Source organism: Ovis canadensis, chromosome 17, assembly GCF_042477335.2.
Source record: "Ovis canadensis isolate MfBH-ARS-UI-01 breed Bighorn chromosome 17, ARS-UI_OviCan_v2, whole genome shotgun sequence".
In the NCBI taxonomy this organism is placed as follows: Eukaryota; Metazoa; Chordata; class Mammalia; order Artiodactyla; family Bovidae; genus Ovis; species Ovis canadensis.
In genome coordinates, this window is record NC_091261.1 from 71,069,085 (window position 1) to 71,091,320 (window position 22,236).

Genomic DNA, 22,236 nt, shown 5'->3' on the forward strand with positions numbered 1-22,236 from the left:
CACTGCAGCACGAGGGGTTTTGATCCCTGGCTGGGGAACTAAGATCCCAAGTGGTGTGGCCAAAAAAATGCCAAAAAGTACCTACTGGGGACTTCCCTGGTGGTCCAGTGTTTAGGGCACCATACTTTCACTGCAGGGCACATGGGTTTGATACCTGGTCTGGAAACTAAGATCCCACAAGCCACATGGCCAGAAAATAAACACAACTCTTTTTTAAAAAAAAAGAAGGACCTACTAAAGAGCACAGGAAACTCAACTCAATGTTCTGTAATTGCCTATATGGGAAAAGACTGAAAAAGAACGAATATATGTGTAAGTGAATCACTTCACTATAACCGGAAAACCAGCACAGTGCTGTAAGTCAGCTGTGTTGCTGTTCAGCTGTACAGTCATGTCTGACTCTTAGTGGCCCCCCAGGCTCCTGTGTCCATGGGATTCTCCAGGCGAGAATCCTGGAGTGGGTTGCCATTTCCTTCTCCAGGGGATCTTCCAGACCCAGGGATCGAACCTGCATCTCCTCCATTGGCAGATTCTTTACCAAGTATACTCCAGTATAAAAGAAAAGAATATAGGCCTAGAGGAAAAACACTTGATCAGAGGTTTCAAATTAGACCAGTGGCTGAGGTAAGACTTGTACCCAGATAGACTCCATGCCTGGAATTCTTCCTGTTAAGTTTTTCAGCTCTTATACTCCATCTGTCATTCATTTTTAAGAAAATAATTGCTAACGTTAGCCGACTCATCCTGAATCAATTTGCTTATGTCAACTTAATAGACTCCTTTCCCAGAATGATCCATGAAATGGGTGCCGTGTCCCTGTGGAAGGTGATCGGCTGAGCCATAGCCGAGTGCATTTCTCAAGGTTGGACACCTGGTATCTTGGTTTGGATTCTTCCAAAAGCCAGTTCAGAGACAGATTCAAGCGCAGGTAGTCATTGGACAGAACACACAGGGAAGAAGGGGCAAGGGGGTGGATGAGCCCAGTACAGGCTGTGCTACTGGGGCAGCAGGCTGAGGCTTTCCCGGGGGGACACCCACCCAACTCAGCGTCAGAGTTGTCCCACCCAAGGGACTGGGGACGCACCAACTCCAGAGGACTGTGGGCCGCTCTCAACCTGGTGTTAACTCCTCACTCGTGTGGTGACAGGCGGTCTGCAGTTCCTGGCAGAGGCCCTGAGGGCAGGGATTCAGGTCCCGGCCCTGGCTGGAGTGTTCCGGAAGGTCCAGTGAGGACTGTGGTTAGGCAGTGTCAGAATCTGCCTCACCTCAGAAGTGGAGGGGCTGGAATTTGACCCAGGGTGGGAGGGGGGTACAACCCCGGAGCCCTCACCTTCATCCCTGCCCCTCATCCCCCTCCAGAGAGGGCAGGGTCTCCTGGGCCAGCTTCCTAAGGGCCTGGTACCCAAGGTGTCACATGGGCGCCTGGTGTGGCTTTATCCACCCATCACTTGCTGCCATTGGGGGTCCAGTGGCTCCCTTCCATTATCCCACCTGAGCTGTCCCCTCCCTGCAGGCTGCAGCCGAACGAAGCAAGACTGTGATCCTGGTGAAGAACCTTCCCGCGGGCACCCTGGCAGCTGAGCTGCAGGAGACCTTCAGCCGCTTTGGCAGCCTGGGCCGCGTGCTCCTGCCGGAGGGCGGCATCACAGCCATCGTGGAGTTCCTGGAGCCACTGGAGGCCCGCAAGGCCTTCCGACACCTGGCCTACTCCAAGGTAGGGCCACCCGAGCCCCGCTTCCAGGAGAGGACAGAGGGAGCTGACGGATGGGCCATCTTGGCATAGACCTTAGGCCTGGCATGTGCTGGGAACCACCCGTCTCTGTCATACTGTGCCCCTGGCAGCACCTTTGGATGAAAATGTGAAAGGCAGGCTCCAAACATCCCCCAGGAAGCCTGCCTTGGTTCCCTGCCGACCCTGGGTCCCTCAGCTTCCTAGTGCCCCGTGAACTTGAACCATCATCCATGTACTTGGTTGGCTTATACCTACAATTAGTTGAAAGCCGAAAGGCAGGCTACCTCCTGGTTTTTGGTGTACGCTAAGTCACTGCAGTTGTGTCCAACTCTTTGTGACCCCATGGACTGCAGCCCGCCAGGCTCCTGTGTCCATAGGATTCTCCAGGCAGGAATGCTGGAGTGGGTTACCATGCCCTCCTCCAGGGGATCTTCCCAGCCCGAGGATCGAGCCCAGGTCTCATGTCTGCTGCGTTGGCTAGCAGGTTCTTTACCACTAGTGCTGCCTGGGAAGCCCTTTGGTTACTATGGAAAAAATATATGTATTAGTGTATTCCTTTCTGTGGTTGCCATGATAACACTAATTTAGTGGCTTAAAGGAACAGAAATGTCTTCTGTCACAATTCTGGGGGTCTGAACTCTGAAATCAAGCTATTCAGGGGCCAAGGGCCATGCTCCCTCTGAAGGCTCTTGGAGGTGGGAGCATGGATCTTTCTGGCCGCTTCCAGCGTTTGGTGGCTCCAGGCATCCCTTGGATTGTGGCTGCATCCCTCCAGTCTTTGCCTCTGTCCACACAGCTTTCTCCTTTTCTTCAACTCAGATCTTCACTCTCCTTTTCTCTTACACGAACTCTTGTCATTGGATTTAGGGCCCTCCCAAATAATCCAGAGTGACCTCATCTCAGAATCATTTACTTGGCACACATTTTTCCACATTCAGAGGTTCTGGGAGTTAGGACATGGACTTATCATTGGGAGGGCCACCATTCAACCCACTGCAAGTAGCTACTCTCTCTCAAGCACTTGAGTGCTTTTCTTGTTTATCCTTTAAAAAGAACTCTCTGCACATACATGTGTGCACAGGCACTCTCTGTGAGTGTGTGTCTGTGGAAGGAGAGGAAGCCGCTGTCCCCCGGCCTGCCGTACTTCCTCCAGGGGGCTGCCCTGTATCCATGGTTCTGCCCCCAATTCCGCTTCCCATTCACACCCCGTTAGAGAAGGTTGAGGGGACACAGATGTGTCCAGTGACAGCAGATGCTGACCTCTCCCCTGAACCCCGAGGTGCAGCAACGGCCCCCTGTTCTCAGGGCTCAGGCGGCACCTAGGGCTCTAGGCTGTGCCCCTCCTCCTGACTCCACTCCCTGGGGTGGGGGGAGAGGGTCACCTGTACTCTGAGCCTCAGGCTCTTGGTCTCTGTTGTGGACTGAATCCCCCTCCCTGCTTCTCTGCAGTTCCACCACGTCCCCCTTTATTTGGAGTGGGCTCCAATGGGCGTCTTTTCCAGCCCAACCCCCCAGAAAGAACAACCCCAGGACGCACCAGTGGAACCAGCGGGAACAGACAGGATGGAGCCAGAGACAGGTGAGAGCTGGGTCTGAGGTCAGGGTGTCCTGAGGCAGCAGGCAGGGGAAGGACGGAGGGCTGGGGGCAGCACCAAACTGTGTATCGGGTATTTGGTTGAAAGCTTTTTTCATCCTGAGACTGGTGGGTGCCTGACGCTTGGATTTTATAGGCACGAAAACTGTCCTTAAAAAACAGAACGTAAAAATGATGGGTATGGTTAAGGTAGGCTGACTTTTTTTTTGTCAAGTAAAGGTTGTGAAAGGGGGAAAAAGGCAGCTAGAACCCATGGCACCCCACTGTAGTACTCTTGCCTGGAAAATCCCATGGATGGAAGAGCCTGGTAGGCTGCAGTCCATGGGGTTGCTAAGAGTCAGACATGACTGAGCAACATCACTTTCACTTTTCACTTTCATGAATTGGAGAAGGAAATGGCAACCCACTCCAGTGTTCATGCCTGGAGAATCCCAGGGACAGGGTAGCCTGGTGGGCCGCCATCTATGGGGTCGCACAGAGTCAGGCACGACTGAAGCAACTTAGCAGCAATAGCAGCAGAATCTGTTAGAAGTGATTCAGAACAGAGCAAGAGAAAACAGCCTGCTCGTTCATACATCTGCCAGGATAGGTGAGCCTGGCTGTTGGAAGAGATACTCAGTCTCTGGGTCCTTGGGATGGTATGGCGCCCTCTGGTGTCCAGTGACTGCAAAGGCAGGAAAGGGGAGGGACCTGAGACCCCACCCGCTTCACGCTTGGGTGGGGAGGGGCCGCTGCTGGCGCTCAGCAGCACAGCTCTTCCTTGTCAGCCCTGTTGTGCAAATTGAATTGTAAGACATCTTGCTGACCCTGCTCCCTGAATGTCAGGAGCGTCCCCTGTAATTGTAATGTCCCCTGCATGCCAGGTGTCCTCTAGGGGACAGTGCAGCCCTCGATTGAGAACCACTTGGTCAGAGGCCCATGATTCCATCCTAGAATCTGAGATCTTTAGAGAGGACCTGGCAGCCCCTTAACCAGACAGTAAGATCTTGCCCGGGGACCTCCCTGGCAATCCAATGGTTAAGACTCCAGGCTTCCACTGTAGGGGTATGGCACAGATTCTATCCCTGGTCAGGGAACTAAGATCCCACGTGCTACCTGGTTTGGCCAAAAATAGATAAATAAAAACAAGAAACAATTTTTTAAAAAAAGATCTCATCGGTAATACCCCTCCTCCTTACCCCCATCTTACCATCAGGTTGCCAGTTTATTCAGATAGGATTAAAGAACTGCATCCCCCATCTACCCCTAATAAAAGAAGGGGTGTTATAGGAGTGGGAGAAGTGAGCAGTGGGAAACAAAATCCTCAGATGAAAGAACAGCCCTTTGATTGAATAGACCTTGCTGTTCACAAACCTCCCTAAGCTGTCTGCATTTCCCAGTTCGTCTTGGATTGGTAAAACCTCCTTCAGGACTGGCCCAGTTGCTACAAGGCATTGGGAACCCCTGGACAAGAAGGCTCATTTCCATTAGGAAGGAAAATTCCTCGGTCTCTGCTTTCTAGGGCTCCCAAAGCACCCCTCCCCATTGGGGTTACCAACCATGGATACAGATCTTTCAGAAGTCCCTCACTGGCCCCCGTCTGTGAGTTATTTTTGTCTACGGATTGGATTAGCCTTTTCTTCCAACCTGCTTATGCTCTCTTCAAAACAAATTTTCTTTATGTGATCACGATTTCTTCTTAATCAGCCATCAGCCTCACATTATCGCCAACTTTGATTTTCACTTAAGTTATTAAACTTGGACGTGACTCTTGTTTTTTTGCCAAAAGCAAGTCCTCCTTTAGAGCACGGATTTGCCAGGAGTGAGGGTCCTGGGAACAGACCCAGCGGAGGCCTCTCCCTGCCCTGGTGACCACTGAGCGTGGTGGCTGCTGCCACGTGGCCGTGCCCTTCTGTACCTGTCCTGGTGCTCCCCTCCTGTCACGCCATCCTTTTCTTCTGTGGTGTTCGTCACAGTTTGTATTTATCCTGCCTATTCATTTGTTTCACTTGCTTAACATCCAGAGCTGCTGGAGCATGAACCACGAGGGTGTAGAGCGCCATCTCACTTGCTGCTGGGTGCCAAGCACCCCGTGGGGCCCCAGGCATAGGGTGGCTTGATGAATTCACTCCAAGGAGTGAATGAAAGCAGGAAAGAAGGTTTCTGTGCTTCTCTATCTCCCCTTGTGAAAGGTAGGGGCTGGGTCGTCCTTGTCCTTGTGTCCCGAGCCAGGGGCTGGGTCGTCCTTGTCCTTGTGTCCTGAGCCAGGGGCTGGGTCGTCCTTGTCCTGTGTCCCGAGCCAGGGGCCGGGTCGTCCTTGTCCTTGTGTCCCGAGCCCCAGCACGTGGTAGAGCTTGGTGATGCTGGAAGGTTTGTTCTCCGTCGTTACCTTCAGCCGCAGCACGTGGTGCCATCCGTGGCAGTCATGCCGTGGCTCCCCTCATGGGTGCCAGTGTGCACCCACCCCTTCGCCTCCCTCTTCATGTAAAATTAATTTCGGTTTGGCTGTGCTGGGCGTTGGTTGCTGTGCGCGGGCTTTCTCTAGTTGGGGCAGATGGGGGCTCCTGTTGATTGTGGTGCTTGGGCTTCTCATTGCGGTGGTTTCTCTTGTTGCAGAGCACGGGCTCTAGGGCCTGTGGGCCCAGTAGTTGGGGTTCATGGGCTTAGTTGGCCCGAGGCAGTATGTGGAATCTTTGCCGATCTGGGATCGAACCCACGTCCCCTGCATCGGCAGGCAGATTCTTAACCACGGGACCACCAGGGAAGTCCTCACCTCATTCTTACTTTGTTGCAAACACTTATCGCTTTCAGATGTGCATCCTTACGGCTTCACTTCCTGTCTGTCCGACTCCCTCACTAGCCATCCATCCCGCGGGGCGAGTGCCGCTTCTGCGCACTGCTGTACCCCAGCCCCTGGGAAAGCAGCGCCCAGTGTCTGGTGGGAAAGCAGGAAGTGGTTGGTGAGCAGGTCCACGGGCCAAAGCCACCTTTCCTCCCCGCCAGGCCCTGCACTAAGCACTCTGGGTCCTCAGGATGTGAGGCTTATGGCTCCTGGGGAAGTCTCTGTCTTCCTTGTCCTCTCCCAGCCCTGTGACCGGGCAGGCCGCCAGCCTTCTCCGAGGCTGTTTCTGCATCTGTACATCAGGCAGGAGGCATTTGTGAGAGTGCAGTGAGAAGCCGCCCGTCCATCACCATTACTCTGACCCGCATCCTGCCTAATTCAGCACCATCAGCTGAAGCGGATGGTCTCGAATTCAGCCCTGAGGATCAGCCAGATACCAGCTGCTAAGCTGGAGTGACCAGGATGGGCTTAACACATACCACTTTCCCCAGAAGCTCCCAGGCTGATCGGGGGACAGAGGGAGCTTTTAGGGGGAAGCTGAGCTGTCACAGTCATAGATGTGGGCCCTGGACGCAGAGTATTCTGGAGCCTTTCAAGGAGAGGCTTTGCCAAAATAGTGTACGCTGGTCAGAAGACTGCCCCGCCCACTCCCAGAGTGCAGGTGTTGAGCATCCCAGACCAGGCCCTACCTCCTCCGAGGGGCTGCTGTCCAAGGTCCTGCCGCCACTCACACAAAGGCGGCCTTGGAGCAGGGAGGAGAAAGCCTGTAGTTGTGGCAAATACAGGGGATTTGGGGCCAAGAAGTTAAGCGCGCCTGTGCTGATTTCAGGCCCCACTGAAATCGGCAGGCAGATCCCCACAGAGCTCATCTCCTGGCCTCCTTCACCTTTTTTTGTTCCCTTTCATACTCGAATCACATACACAGTCCCGAGCTGTTCATTTTCACCCGCTCCTCCCCCACACCCGCCCTCTACACACTGTCCACGAAGCTTCCCCAGCTCCCGTCCCCTTGGCCCTGGGGACTCAGCCAGCCCCCAGCCCTGGATTTTCCCAGGCTCCCCAGGAAGGCAAGCAGGAGGGGAATGGATGGAGTTTTTTGTTCACTGCCCCCCTCTCCCCTTCCCCCTGCCCCCACCTTCTTTTCTGCAAAGCCCTCCATTCTCTGTACCCGTCTCGAGGGAGGGGGACAGTGTGTTTTATCTCTCCACAACCAAGACCCTCACCTCCAGATAAAGGGCTCCGAGTGGGGGGAGGTCCTGAAAAGCTGCTTGCAACTGATAACAGTCTGTGCTGTCAGCCTTCCGCGCCCAGAGCCGGGAAGGGGAGGGAGCCACCGTAAATTCTGCGGCCCGATTATAATAAAGCCCCATGTGGCGACGCGTGACTGGATTTTATTGTGCCAACCACAGATGGAAGCATACCCCCCAGCTCCCTCCTCTCCCAGCCCCCTACCACCCCACCTTGCTTTCCAAGCCTCCCCCCTGGTCCCCAGCACCCCCCACCCCCACCCCCAGCCCCATCCTGCTCCTGCTTCTTCCCTCTTTTCTTCAATCCTGGTGAGGTCGTTGGCAAGCATCTATTTGGTTCATGATACATCCTTTCTCCTTCCCAGTCTTCCTGTCCTCTGCCCACTGGTGGTCAGGGGAGGAAGCGCACTTCACAACGACCTCTGACTTCGTCCTCGGCCATTTGCGCACCTCTCTAGATGTGGGCGTGGGCCACAGCAGGGCCTGGCCACCCAGGGAGGAGGAAGCCCTTCCCGGGGACGTGGCCAGCAGAGACACGGTCCCCTGGACTCAGAGCTGTGGCACCCGCTGTTCTCTACAGCCTGCCACGGGCCAGCCTGCCTCTCACAGCCATGGGCCTTCAGAGTTAGGGATTCACAGCGTTTCCCCCAGCCCACTGTTCCCCCGGCTTCTGTGCATTAACTCTTATAACTGTGTGATTGCTCTTCCCCTTTTCTGAATGGAAAGAAGGAAGCACAGAAAGGTTTGGTGACTTCTGCGAAGTCCCACATCCAGAAAGAGCCAGGCTGTGCCCCACAGCTACCAGCTCCAAGGTCTGTGCCCTTAGCCATGACCCTGCAGCTTCTTGTGGAAGCTCTGCGCACCCGTCCATAACCTGGGTCCATCTTCCCACGTGACAGCCGTTGGCTGGTGCCACAAACAGGCTGCCACCTAAATGGCCGTGAGCTCTGCTGGTCACTATCAATCCCACCAGTCTTTTCTGCAGAAAAAAATTCTTTTCGGTTAGTCTCCCATGAACCCCTCTCCCAGCCTGAAGATGCCTGGGGTTTAGGGTTCAGATGCAGTGACTTTCTTTGGGCCCCTCCCATTTATGGTGATGTGGCCACTGCAGTCAGCAATGGGATAACGTCCTTACAGTGCCTGGCCCAGCCCATGCACGCGGTGGGGCATCTGATCAGCATCTCTTCCTTTCTCCTTTCGTCTCCAAGACATCAGGCACAAGGAGAGCCAGTGGGGCGGGTGTCCTTCAAAGCTGAAGGTCATGGTCTTCTTTCTGATTGAAGTTCTCATTCAGAACCTGGAGTCTCAGCCTCTCTGCATAGCTATCTTCCCCATCATTAACAATACTTTTTTCCCACCCCGCTTTGCTTTGAAAGTTGAATTTTGGGGACAAATGGCCACCCCACGGAGTCACTTGTTGGGTAAATTGTGTGAGTTTCTCGGGTAGGGGAGGGAGCCTTCATGTAGATTTCTTCTTTTTTGTCCTGGAATGAGAGTCTAGATTCTAGGTTTACCTCCAAGGGAGTGCCAACAGCAGAGGCTGCCCGTTCAACTGATGTGGAATGGCAAAGTCCTCACTGTTGCTGTTTCCATTAGGACTTGAAAGGGTTGTTTCATGACAAAGTGGTTGAAGTTTAATTAGGACTGGCTGGCAGTGGGCTTGCATCAGAAAGGGCCAGGGAGATGGGGATGGCTCTGGTGCTCAGCATGAGGATGCAGGGGACAGATTTGAAACCCCAGCAGCTCCCTTGGGCTTGAACTACTTGAATGCAAGTGTTCACAAGAGAACAGAGGGTCCCCATTGTGTGCAGGGCTCAGACCTGGGGTGGGGGAGGGAGCCTTGGAGAGGTGGTGATGAACTGCCTTGGAGAATGGCTGAGATGAGGTTTGATTTCCCTGAAGTGGTGGTGGTTGGCGGGGGTAGGGCTCGGTAAGGGAAGAGCTTCCAAAATCTGTATGTGGGGGAAGGGTGATTGTCCCCAGACCCTGATCATGAAAGAAACTAGGGAGGTTGACCCAAATAGAACACATTTCCCAGCAGCATAACTTCTCAGGAGGTCCTGATGCGATTCTCAGCCTCGAGAGGCTTCCACACTCGCCCGCCACCAGGGCTGACCAGTGGCCTGAGTTGCAGCCGTACACCCACCCTGTAACTCACAACCTCACACTTGCCCTTCCCTTCCCCTGCAATGCTGTTCCTTGAGATGAATGTTGCTTTGTCTGGTAGGGCTCCTGGTTGTTGGTCTGTGCTGCGCACTCCTTTCTCTTGAAGACGGGGCAGGATGGGTTCTTCCCCTCCCCCACTTTGCCCCCCAAGAGTTGCTAAAACCCAGCACGAGCCAGAGTCTCAGAGTCCTGTCCCTTCCTGACGCTGGCCACTCAGAGGCAGAACCCTCTTGATCCCCCTTGGTCCAGCAGGTTCTGTGCTCTAGGTCCTGGAGCTTAGGCAAGTAAGACATTATTTAATGGATTTCTTTTGTTGGGGGGCGGTTGGCCTGTGCAGACGCTGAGACCCCAGAATGTGAACAGCCGATGGACAGAGCAGCACACGATGCTTCAGCAAAGATGGAAGAGGAGGAAGAAGAGGAAGAGGAGGAGGAAGAGAGCCTTCCCGGGTGCACTCTGTTTATCAAAAATCTCAACTTTGACACCACCGAGGAGACACTGAAGGGAGTGAGTGACTTCTTGGCCCAGAGGGAATGGGTTGGGGGCGGGACTTCCAGTCTGGTGATCCATCCCTGTGGTCCCTGCATCTATCTCCCACTCCCCACCCCCTCGCCTGGAAGCGAGACCTGCGGCAGTGTGTAAATGAATAACCTACAGCCACCCGCTTGACTCTTTTGCTAGGCTGTGTGGTAGACATCTCACCCAGAGATCTGAGCCGTGGCCAGACCAGTGTGGGGGCTGGGAGAGGCGTCCACGTGCCCGTGACACACGAGAGGGCCTGTCTGGGTGCCTAGGGAGGTGTATGAGGTGTGAAAGAGGCAGTCAGAAGACAAGGCCCCTCCCCACGTGGTGTCTGTGAGGTTGACGTAAGCACCAGGCCAGCGCAGTCTCCTGGCTTGACAGAGCCAAGCAGGGGCACAGCAGTGAGCATGTCGGGGGCAACCCTGCCAGGAGACCCTGCTGGCCGAGAGTGTTGCATTCATAGGAGGGGACAGAGGGGAAGACGATGGGGAGCTCAGGAGCCTCCGATCTTCCTCTCTTCCTGCCCACGCCTGCGGTGGCCTGGGTCCCCTCCGGCTTTCGTCAGTCAGTGGGCCCAACCTTTCTGACGCTAACCGATTTTGTGAAAGACAATTTTTCCATAGACTAGGACAGAGGCCATGGCTTTGGGATGATTCAAGTGCATTTCATTTCTTGGCACTTTTATTTCTGATCTCGCACCGCCACTGATCTGACTGGAGATACCAGTCCACGGTCTGGAGGTTGGGGACCCTTGTTTCAAGACACGCCTGCACCAGTTGCAGGATTATCTGGTGACACGTGCCGACCTTCTCTTCCAGGTGTTTTCCAAAGTGGGTGCGGTGAAGAGCTGCTCCATCTCCAAGAAGAAGAACAAAGCAGGTATTCCACATGAGAGCTCAGTCAGAGAGAAACAATTGTGAAAGAAATGGTGTTGCTCCGGGCAGGGGTGAGGGTGCCTCTCACCCACTCATTCTGAAGGTCTCCTATCATTTCGGAGCATTGCCAGCCCCACACTCTCTTGTCTGGCTCGTCCAAAATGGTCCTCCTTTCTGGGTCCCTGAAGACTCGCGGTTTCCAGCGGGAGCATCCATGCACATCAGGTTCTCCTGAGTCGAGACCCTTTGCCACGCTGGAGTGTCAGGAGTGGTTTCAGAGCAGGGCTGTTAGGGGGCTGGCAGGGTTGACCCTGTTCAGCGGCAGACACCTCTCCATCCTCCCAGCATCTCTGTGCTCCTGGAGGATCTTCCCTCCAGGGAGGGGCAGGAACCGACCCATCTTGGGCTTTCCTGCTTCCCTCCCAAGACCAACCACCCAGATATGGGGCACCTGAAACACTCCACCAAGTCACCCACGCCCCTCACTGGCCTTGGGGTGCCTGGGCCAGGCACCCTCATCCCTCCAGTCCACCTGGGGCAGTCTCACGAGTCCCTTGGCCTCTGGTCTATTTTTCTTTTCCAGCCCTGGCTTCCTACAGATGACAGACAGGCCCTTGGCCCTTGCTTTTTTTTTTTTTTTTTTTTGCAGTCACAGAGTCCCCATCCCTTCAATTTGGGGTATTTGTAGGGATACCATGTGGGTCAGCCCATGACTGTGTCCTGAGAAATAAATGAGCTAGTGATGAGAGCCCGGGGGGGCCTGGCTGAACAGGAGCCCAGCCCGGGGTTCTCCATGTCTGATTGAGACTCAGAGAGGAGGGAGACGGAGCAGTTAGTGGGGTGTGTGGCTGAAGGAGGCAGCAGAGGGCTGTGGTAACAGGTCGGGAATGTACCGAAGGGGCAGAAGATGCTCCTGGAAAGGTAGGCTGATTCCACATCACAGAAGGGCTTCCTGCTGGGGAGAGGAGTCTGTGCTTTTTCCCAGAGGCACCTTGGAGAGTTTGAAGCAGACACGTGGCACAGGCTTTGGGGCATTCCCCTGTATCGGTTTGGGCTGCCATCACGAAGCACCAGGAACCAGGTAGATTCCACCTCAGAAGTTCACCCTCCCACGGTTCTGGGAGCTGGAAGTCCAGGATAAAGGTGCAGGCAGGGTTGCTTTGTTCTGAGGGCTGTCAGGGAGGATGTGTTCCAGCCTCCCTGCTCGGCTTCCAAGGTAAGGTCTTCATGTTCACGCGGCATTCTCCCCGTGTACCCCTGCCCACCCGCTCCCACCACCCCTTTTCTTTTGCATAATGACACCAGTCTTAATTGGATTCGGGCTTAGCCTGCTGCCGCTAAGTCACTTCAGTCGTGTTCGACTCTTTCAGACCCCATTGACTGTAGCCCAGGCTCCTCTGTCCATGGTATTCTCCAGGGAAAAATACTGAAATGGGTTGCCATGCCCTCCACTAGGGTATCTTCCCAACCCAAGGACTGAACCTGCGACTCTTGCACAGGAGAGTTCTTTACCCCTAGCACCACTTGGGAAGCCTAATGACCTCATCTTTAACTTGATTATCTCTGTAAGGAACCTGTCTCCAAATAAGGTCACATTCAGAGAGGCAGGGATTAGGACCTCAGCATACAAATGGAGGGGTGGGGGTAGGGCACAGTTCAAACTGTAACGTCCCTGTTTCCCCAAGAACTGCATACATACTTTAGGCTACACGGAAAGGCTGCAATGCAGGCAGCAGGTGAGCAACATGAGGGCTCTGTTGTACCGGGTTCAGGAAAAGAGGTGATCCCTGAAGTCTGGGGCGGGAGTCATGCTGGCAGAGGGGTCCCCCACTCCACTGAGGCTGTTCCTGCGGGTTTTGGTGTCACTTTGCCCCTCTGGAGCCTGCCTCCCGGCCCCCCCAGAACACTCTTCAGCTTTAGAGCAGTTATCTGGTGATCCCCGGGAGTCATGCTGCAGAGGGGTCCCCCACTCCACTGAGGCTGTTCCTGCGGGTTTTGGTGTCACTTTGCCCCTCTGGAGCCTGCCTCCCGGCCCCCCCAGAACACTCTTCAGCTTTAGAGCAGTTATCTGGTCTTTCAGTGTCGTGAGCAGCTCCCCAAATCTACAGTCTTTCAAGAGTCTCTGAGAGCCCTGCTCTCTGGGCTCATCCATCGGTGTCTGTTATCAGCAAGGGGCTCTAGAGGAACCAGAAAGCTGGCTGAGCTGGGGTCATCAAGGGGACAGTTGTAATGAAGGAACCAAGTGCCTGGGCGTGAGCTGGGCTGAGACCCATGGGATGCTGAGGCAGTGGCTGAGCCCAGAGGCTGTGGGGGAAGGAGTCGTGTGGCCAGAGCCATAGAAGAGGGACCCCCAGGGACTCCCCTGGGGATGGAGGGCAGGCAGGGGCCTGAGACTCCATGCTTCCAGCGCAGGGGGCCGGGGCTCGACCCTGGTCAGGGAACGAGATCCCACATGCTGCAACTAAAGATCCTACATGCAGCCGAATAAAAAAATATTCAGAAAAGAAGAGCCACCAGCAGAGCCAAGGGTGTGGGTTGGACACTGGAGCTGCCAGAACACACCAGAGCAAGGAGACAGTGGAGTGCTTGGAAAGAACCAGGACCCTCAACGCTCTCTCCTCCACCCACCCATCTCAAATCAGGGCTTCCCATTGGCTAAACCCAACAGGAAACCAGAAGGCCAGGGAGCCCAGGTTGTGCTGACTGTGGCCGTCAGCCTCCCAGGGCAGGAGAGGGGCAGAAAGGATCTGCACAGCGTCAGTGACTCGGCGACGAACTTGACTTCGTGTATTTGCCTTTTGCACCATCTCGATGCACTTTTTAAATAGCCTGTATGCACAGACACCCCTCACCCACCACCCACACCATTGACCCTGAGAACAGAGATCGCACAGATCCTCTGACAACGCAAATACTGGAAGTCCCCACAGGGCGGTGCGGCGCGTCAGCCAGCAGTTCCATCTGAGCCTCCCTGCCGTTGCCCAGAGAGCCGTGCACATCTGGGCTGTGTGGAATGCCTTCCTGCCTTGGGCACCCCTGTTGTGACAACACGTGGTTGTGAGCGGAAGTGCAGACACACGGGCACATGGCAGAGGCTCAGCCTCACGAAGAGATGCAGAGATGAGGACCACTGAGTCAGTAATGATATACCTTGGAACCTCCTTTGAGCCCATCAGCCTTGAACCAGCCCTCTTTGAGTGCAGCTGTGAAAAAGAATACAGAATACAGTCAGTAATTGGCGTCCCATTTTGTGTCAAAAGGGCGAGATGTCAAGAGATAGCTTATTCGTGCGTCCCCGCAGTTATACACGTTTACGTACAGGAAGCCAAGTTCCATATAAACGGTTGCACTGTCCCTGGCTCTCTGAACTCTTGCTACTCACGCCCCAGCAGTAGGGAGCCAGAGAGGGTCACCTAACACAGTCACCCTCCCTGTCCCAAGCTGATGTCTGAAACCTGGGAACCAGAGGCCCTTGGACGGTCAGGAGTACTTTGGAGAGTAAGCCCCTGGCGCCCTTGACTCTGTCACATGTGTCCATTCTGTGCGCTACGTAAGGAAGCAGGGGACTGCCTGGGTAGAGTTTTTTGCTGCTTGGCCCAAAGGCGGTCATCCCTCCCTCTGGAAGACGGGATTCTATCACAAAGTTAATTATCGTGTCTATCATCTGTTAATTAATAGTCCGCCAGGCCTCAGGTGGCGGCTCTGTAACCGCGTTGGCTGATTCTTCCAGACGACCAGTAATAAACGGCACACCGGGGGCTGGGGTCTTTCTGGAAACCAAGAGGGGCGTGAAGAAATCAGAGAGTTGAGGGGACGTCCAGGGGGCCCCTGGGAACCCTTGAACTTGGTCCTCCCAGCTTCTTTGTTTTCCTCCCCACCCGGCGCCCTGGTGCGACTCCCAACTCTGTCTCTTTCAGGAGTGCTGCTGTCCATGGGATTTGGGTTTGTGGAATACAGGAAGCCGGAGCAGGCACAGAAAGCTCTCAAGCAGCTCCAGGTAAGCAGGGGGTCTCGGCCGGGGTCCCCCTGTGGTGGCGCTAGGCAGGCGCGGGGGGCCGGGTGTCCTGTCCAGCCTCTGAGATGGAGCAGGAACGCAGGCAAGTCCACATCTTCCAAGGCCCTAGGCAACAGCAGCTTGAGGCCTTGAAGCTTCCTCGGCTCCCCCAGTCTCTGCGGTGCTCTCATTCACACTCTCGATCAAGAAGAGCCTGGTTTGTGCCAGGCCTCGGGGAGACCGGTGAAGCAGACCTCTGAAGAAGGCACACCAAGACCAAGCCATGAGAAGGGCTTGGGTTTGCTGGCAGGAAGGGGGTAAGGGGCCGTGTTTTCCTGTGTGCCTGCTTTCTGGAGACCCCCTTGGTTCCCACTGTCACCTGCCATGTCTCCTGCTGTGTGGGGTGGTGGCCAGGGTTGGGGGACACTGCGGACAGGCTGGGCGCTCATGCTTGTGCCTCTTGAATAGGCTTCTAAATGCAGGGAGCGTGGAAGGGCCCCACGGGTCCACGATCCCTTTTAAACCAGTATTTGGAACGGCCTGTGTCTGTCTAGGCCGGGCAGGCAGTATGAAATGGAGCTGACTAGGGTGGAGTTTACAAGCCAGGGTGGCGCCCTCCCGGCTTCTCATTCTGAGATGTGTGCTGGCTGGACTCTGGGTGGTAAGGGCACCCATACGGGGCCACCACTCTGGGGAGCTGGACTTCATCATAGGGACCCTCCAGGTAACTGATTCTGTCCCAGTAGAGCTTGCTGGTCAAGAGAAAGGCCTTAGGGGTTAAAGGAAATGGAACTGGGTGCCTAGCCCATTTGATTGTTTTTGTAGACATTTTTGTAGAATTTTGACGACTCGCTCCTTGGCCCAGGGTGACTCCCAAAAGAGCTGAATTGGGTTTCGGTGGGAGTTGGGACGGGGGTGGCCTCTCCTCTGCTCTCCACCTCAGGTGCCCACGGGGCCAGGGTGGCCGTGTAAACTAGCCCAGGGGCTGGCATCACCCAGAGCAGAATTGAGGTGCCCCCCCCCCCCCCCCCATCCAAAGGGACCACGTCTTGGCCTCAGCCAGTTACTGCCTCACAGGCAGGTGGGCCCTAGCCATACCACATCTTCTCCGGTTTTTTGTTTTGTTTGTGGTTTTTTTCAAGAGACACTGGAAGTCCAACTGTGTCGTTAGATGTCGTGTACTCTAAGTGGATTTCAGCTGTGCACGCCCAGTGGTCCATCTTTTCTTGTCCACGTGATCCAGGAGTCTCAGGTTTCCCCCGCACATGGGAGAGTTACGTTCGGTGGCTTGCTGTGTGCTCCATATGGGCATGTTGCCACCCAAAACCATTTCTACAAGGCTATGTGTGCTGTATTTTACGGAAGATTTAAAGGATTTTCAAGGGTAATTTTGCTAATACACCAGTTTTGCCTAAGGGACCCATGTTAGAGCCTCGCTTTAAAGGCATCTCCACTGTGATTTAGAATTCTTTTTTTTTTTTTCCAAGAGCCTGCAATTCAAACCAAACTCTCTCTCTGGAAACCAGACCGAAGGGGGTTACTTGGCCTGAAAATGCTTATAAACAATGGAAAATACTGTGCCCCTTGAATGGCTTAAAGGTCAAGGCTGTTCTTGGCTTGAAAGGACTCAGAGGGCTGGGTCTCCCATCACCAGCAGCTGCTGCCCACACTCGGCAGGAGGCACTTCTGGGAGAAACCCTTCTCAGTCCTTGACCCCAGCAGGCTTCTCTGCCCTGAAACAGTCAATCCCCCCTGGCGTTGCGATTCCCCTTGCTCAGCCAAAGCCTGCTCCAGCAAAGGACAGGACTACGGGCGCGTGTTTCTAAGACAGAAGGACAGGCTATGTTGTGTCCTCTCACAGGGTCATGTCGTGGACGGCCACAAGCTGGAAGTGAGGATCTCGGAACGAGCCACCAAGTGAGTGTCCACCTCCGCACCCGCCGCCCCTTCCCTTGGATCTGAATCTGTCCCTTTAACCCTGATGCTGGTGCCGCAGAGGGTGTCTCATGGCCCTTTAACATCCTCCCTGACCCAACCCCTCTCACCCCTGGGGCCCCTTCCTGATCAAGGGGGTGCCCCACGTGCCAGCTTCAATGCCCTTTCCCCTGGTGAACTGGGACGGCGCCAGTCCCCAGAGTAGACACATAATACACATTCATTACAACAGAAGGAACACGGGCCAGAGAAGCAAGCAAAGCCTGCTTGTTCTTGCTGGTATCAGTGAGCCAAGGCAGAGTCAGTCGCGAATTGTTGGCACTTCGATGAACCAAAAGCAGCATTAAGACCTAGACGTCTTATTCTTTCTGTCTTTATGGGGCTTTCCTTCTTGGAGCCGGACAACAGTGCCCAGAGACAGCCTCTGCTTAATTTAAAAAGAGGTTCCGTAGGTGTTAGAGATGGAAGCAGACCACAGTTTCGTGAACTGGTGGAGGTCTTCTGGGGGGGTTAGTGTTGTCCTCACGTCTTCACCTGCTCGCACATCCTCGTTGAGCTCATACACCAGGAGTGCTTTAAACAGCGGCCGGCAGGTAAGGGGTCAGAGTTATCATCGTTGTCCTTGTCAGAGCCACCCACCCCACCTCACTGTGGTCGTTGAGCAGATTGGTGAGCTCACCTGAAGCTGCTGATCGCTCTTCCTTCCCTGTCTGTTTTTCTAATGCTGCCTGTGGAGCCTGCCTAGGCCACATCTGGTGGTCTCTACCCATCCTGGTCCATGCCATGCTGAGCGTCTTCAGCCAGAAGCAGGCTTGGTGCGGCAGCCCCCAGAAGCTAACAGAGGCTCCTGAGCCATGACTTAAGAGTGAGAGTCCAAGCTTTAAGCTCCGCAGCTTTGGGTTCTAATCCCGGGGGCTCCATGACCTTGGGGGGGTGACTTTGCCCATCGTGTAAAATGTGAAAACTGGAGATGGTGCACAAAGCATTTGGCACTTGCCCTGCACGTGATCCCTCAGCTAGTGATACTGGTCTTTTCTTCTCAGTCCCCTGACTCCAGGGAGTCAGGCTGAAGTCATCTTGCAGGCTCTCATCTCCTAGGCCGTGTTTATTTAGTCTTTCTTTCATTCAACCAAAAATTACAGAAAGTCTGGTGCTGGGAACCAGACAGTCTTCTCAGGAGCTCTGGAGGGGGAACCCTTGGGTTTCTGGAGTGGTGCTGTTTGATAGGGCCTTCTGCAGAGGTGGGGACATCCTCTGACGCTCTTTGCACTGTCACTGCGCGTGGCGTTTGAGCACTTGAGATGTGACAGGCACCGCTGTGTTCGTTACCTGTCACACTACAACTGAGTGTCCCCAGACTTGACAGACTAAAACAATGCATGTTCATTATTATCTCACAGTTTCTGAAGGTGAGGAATTCAGGAACAGCTTAGCCGGAAGTTCTGCCTTGGGGTCTCTTAGGAGGTCACAGTCAAGATGCTGAGCAGGGCTGCAGTCTCATCCGAGGGCTCAACTGAGGTTGACGGTTTCACTTCCAAAATGATGCCCTCACATGGCTGTTGCCAGGAGGCCTCAATTCCTCACCACATTGGCCTCTTCCCTAGGCCTGCACAGGTGTCCTCATGGCACAGCAGCTGGTTTACCTCCAGAGCAGGTGATCCAGGAGAGAACAGGGAAGAACTGTCTGTTATGACCTGGTTTCAGGGGAGAGCAGGAGGGGAGTATACCCGAGGGGCATAAATACCAAGAGGCAGGGGCTGTTGGGGGCCACCTTGGAGGTTGGATGACCCAGCAGCTGAGGAGTTGAATTTTTTAATTTTGTGTCGTGTTAATTGCGATTTAATTGCTTGCCACATGCGGCTGTGGCTACTGTCTTGGACAGCACAGCCCTAGAGGACAGACAGCAAAGAGACACACGACTAAATATGTAAAGGGACCTAAGACTCCGTGCTCCCAATGCAGGGAGCCCGGGGTCAATCCCCAGTCAGAGCCACAGCTAAAGATCCCAAGTGCTGCAACCAAAACCCTGCATGCCGCGAGGAAGATAGAAAATCCCTTGAGCTGCGGCTAAGACCTGGCTCAGCCAAGCAAAAATAAATGAAGTTTAAAAACCAAAAAAACCCACATGAATTTTTTTGACAGTAACGAGTGCCAGGAAGAAAAATAGAGCGGGGGGTGGGAGTAGGTTGCTGTTTCAGTGGTGATGGGGAGGAGGTGACGGTGGATCAGACTTCAGATGAGTCAGAACAAGTCCTTTTAGTACCAGCTGCTGTTTATGGAGGGCTTGCCCTGTGCTAGGCACAGCGCAGAGTGTTTCAACACATCTTTTTCTCATTAAAACCTCAAACAATCTGACAAGGTTGGACCATTATTAGGCCTGTGATACAGCCAAGAAAACTGAGACCCGGAGAGGCCAAGTGATAACTTGCTCAGGATCACACAAATTCTATCTAAGTGGCCACAAGACTCTGACACTCAGATCGTCAACTCATGCCGCTACTCGCGGCCCTCCCCTGCTATCACGGAGTGGAAGGTCTCCCTGGAAGATCAGGGGGACAGGTTCCAGGTGGCCTTGAACCTCAAGTGGCAAGTTTCCTCTCGCAGCCCTGGCCGGCCTCCATGGTTAGAAGCTGCTTCAGGCCCCTTGTAGCTCATTTGGTAAAGAATCCACCTGCAATGCGGGAGTCCTGAGTTGATTCCTGAGCCCAGAAGATTCCCTGGAGAAGGAAATGGCGACCCACTCCAGTATCCTTGCCTGGAAAATCCCATAGACAGAGGACCTGGCAGGCTACAGTCCATGGGATCTCAAGAGTCGGACACGACTTAGGGACTACACCACCGCTACCACCAGGCTCCTGTATGCTATGCTTCTGGTCAGTGATGAAACGTCTCCAACAAGACCTGGGGAGCAGCCAGACTCCCTCTGGGCACCTGCAAAAATACACAGGAGACTGGGTTTGGGGAGAAACTGCCCCCCCGCTGCCCTCATCAGAGTTCTTTCCTCAAGTGTCTGCTGGTCCCAGATGAAGGGCAGCAGACACCCTCTAGGTAGGATGTGTCACCTGGGCACCCATAGCTGCAGCGGGGAGACGAGAATTAGGCTGCATGCCACCCAGGGGAGCCCCCCTTCCCTTCTTCCTCTCAGCCGCATCCACACTGCCTCCGTGAGTCCCCCACCTGAGTAGGGGACGAAAGCATCAGGGCTGGTGGTGGGGTATGGTGGTGGAGTCAGCAGAGTGCAACAGCTGTGCCGAGGTCCCAAATAACCCGAAGCCTTCCCCCGACCCTCCAGGCCAGCCCTGACAGCCGCCCGGAAGAAACAAGCGCCCAGAAAGCAGACAACCTCCAAGATCCTGGTGCGGAACATCCCTTTCCAGGCTGACAGCCACGAGATCCGAGAACTCTTCAGGTAAGAGGCAAGGCTGTGCTGAGTGGGAGCCGGCTGGGCCTTCAGGTCCTCGATGGTGCGCTGAAGGCCGTCACAAAGGTCATGTTCTCGCCGCCAATGATGTGTCTCCCTTAATCTCAAACACTGCTGTCTCAGAGCACTGGGCAGAAAGTTGTGCAAATGGGATGATCAGTTTTTCTCTATCCACACTGGTGACCTACAGGAGGGGCAAGAACCAGGCAGACTGAAGCCCAGCTCCTCCCTCGACAGGCCCGAAATCCTGCCACCCAAGTCACCCTTTGGTTTAAGCCGGCAGTCCACTGCCGTCTCTGTCTATGTCAATCACCTGGTGACTTTGATAAATGTACCTTAGCTCAGACCCCGCCCCCAATCATTCCTTTCGTTGGGGGTGGAGCCCAGACACTGGTCTTGGGGTCAGAGCACCCCAGGGGATTCCGATATACTGCCAGGATTGGGGACCCCTGGTCTACATTGCTGTCTGTGGAAATCCCCTTTTGAAATGAGGGGAGATCGCATACCTACATTATGTAGTCCATCGGCAGCTGCTAACACAGGAATCAACACTCAGAGGTCTCTCAGAGGCTGGGCAGGAAACAGCCGGGCAGAGCTGGCAGGTGGGGACTGATGGGCTGGAGGCCAGCGGATATCCAGGGGTCTCAGGTGCTTCTCTCAGGTTTTGAAAGAGAAACTGGCAATCTGGATCCTTAGGGAGAATAAATTGGCAACTAATTCACTTTCTAAAAACGGTGCGTGTAGGACAAAGTCTATGCATGGGCTAGATAGAGCCCGGGGCCACAGGTTTGCAACCCTGTGCTGGAACATGGCACCAGTTGGTTCAGGTAAGTTAGCTGCCACCCAGTACCAAGCCCTGGATGAAGTGTCTTTCGGGAAAGGGCCTAAGGGGGAAACAGTTAAAGCAAGCATGCTCTCCAGGTGTGTGCCACGCAGCACGGCAAAGAAGCCACTAAGCTCCCAGAACCTAAGGGCAGACAACGTTGGCCCCAGCCTAGCAGACTGTGGAAGCCTGGCTGCAAACTTAGAGTGTTCTGGGAACCTGTAGCTCCTTGGCCTGCACATGGGGGGTGGGGGTGGGGGGGCATTTAGGACTCTGTGTGTTAGAGCTTGTTTGTTGATCCCACATTTGTCCAGTTCTGGCACAAGGATCGGGAGAGCTAAGTCCCCGTTGGGGTTACCCATTAGCTTCTTGCCAGGTAAGCTGTGGATGGAAGATAGAAGTCCTAGATTTTGGAGACTAGAAAGGATGTATCATCATTGTGTGAAATCTACCCTCTTTGCTTTTACTCAGTGGTTTAAAGAATGGGAAGCCACTTGAGGGATTTCCTTTAAAAACTCCTGTCTTCCTTCCCACGATCTAAATCACACACTGGCGTGCCGTTCGTTAACAGACGTGGTCAGCATGGTGCCGACGCAAAGATGCTGGCCCTGTCGGTTTCTGAGTAGTAGGGTCTTAGTTATAGTTTCTGGTAAGGTGGAGTCACAATAGGGGGGACTGTTTTCCATCTCCCGGTATCTGGGGAGACGAGTCAAGAAGAGTGAGCTTGCCATCCCAAGAAGGTACGTACCCTGAGCCTCTCACGGCTGCTGGTTTCAATGAGCTCCTGCTTTTTGAGGAGTCCAATTTAAAGAACTGCCAGATCAAACCAGGATTGTACATGTGGATCAAGAATCGCATATCGCCGAAATGACAGTTTCGCTTGGTTCTGCAGTCTGAGGATGACACTGATCCAGGGAAACAAAAGACCGAGATGGAGAATGAAAAGTGCTGTCTGGTCTCGCGTTTTATGTTTGTTTTGAGAAGACAGGGAATTAGTGTCCCTCCCCGAACATCATTACACGTGGCATCTCTTCTTCCTGCCATTCCCGGCAGTAGTTTTCATCAGCCCCTGAAAACCCAGAGCCTTCTTGGAGCCTGGCTTTGTT

At 54.3% G+C, this 22,236-nt stretch overlaps 1 protein-coding gene across 4 annotated transcripts in view; it reads left to right on the top strand.

Annotated features, from left to right (window-relative positions):
- The window catches only part of RBM19 (RNA binding motif protein 19), a 121,465-nt gene that overhangs the window by 17,830 nt on the left and 81,399 nt on the right, over positions 1-22,236 (top strand). For all 4 annotated transcript variants that reach the window (XR_011250032.1, XR_011250031.1, XM_069558310.1 and 1 more), the window contains exons 15-21: positions 1,514-1,714; positions 3,182-3,311; positions 9,898-10,067; positions 10,901-10,961; positions 14,875-14,954; positions 16,813-16,868; positions 20,179-20,295. Coding sequence is in view for 2 of the 4 variants with exons in the window: in XM_069558310.1 (XP_069414411.1) it covers positions 1,514-1,714; positions 3,182-3,311; positions 9,898-10,067; positions 10,901-10,961; positions 14,875-14,954; positions 16,813-16,868; positions 20,179-20,295 (815 nt within the window). In the remaining 2 variants the exon portion in view is untranslated. The remainder of the gene's footprint in view (positions 1-1,513; positions 1,715-3,181; positions 3,312-9,897; positions 10,068-10,900; positions 10,962-14,874; positions 14,955-16,812; positions 16,869-20,178; positions 20,296-22,236) is intronic.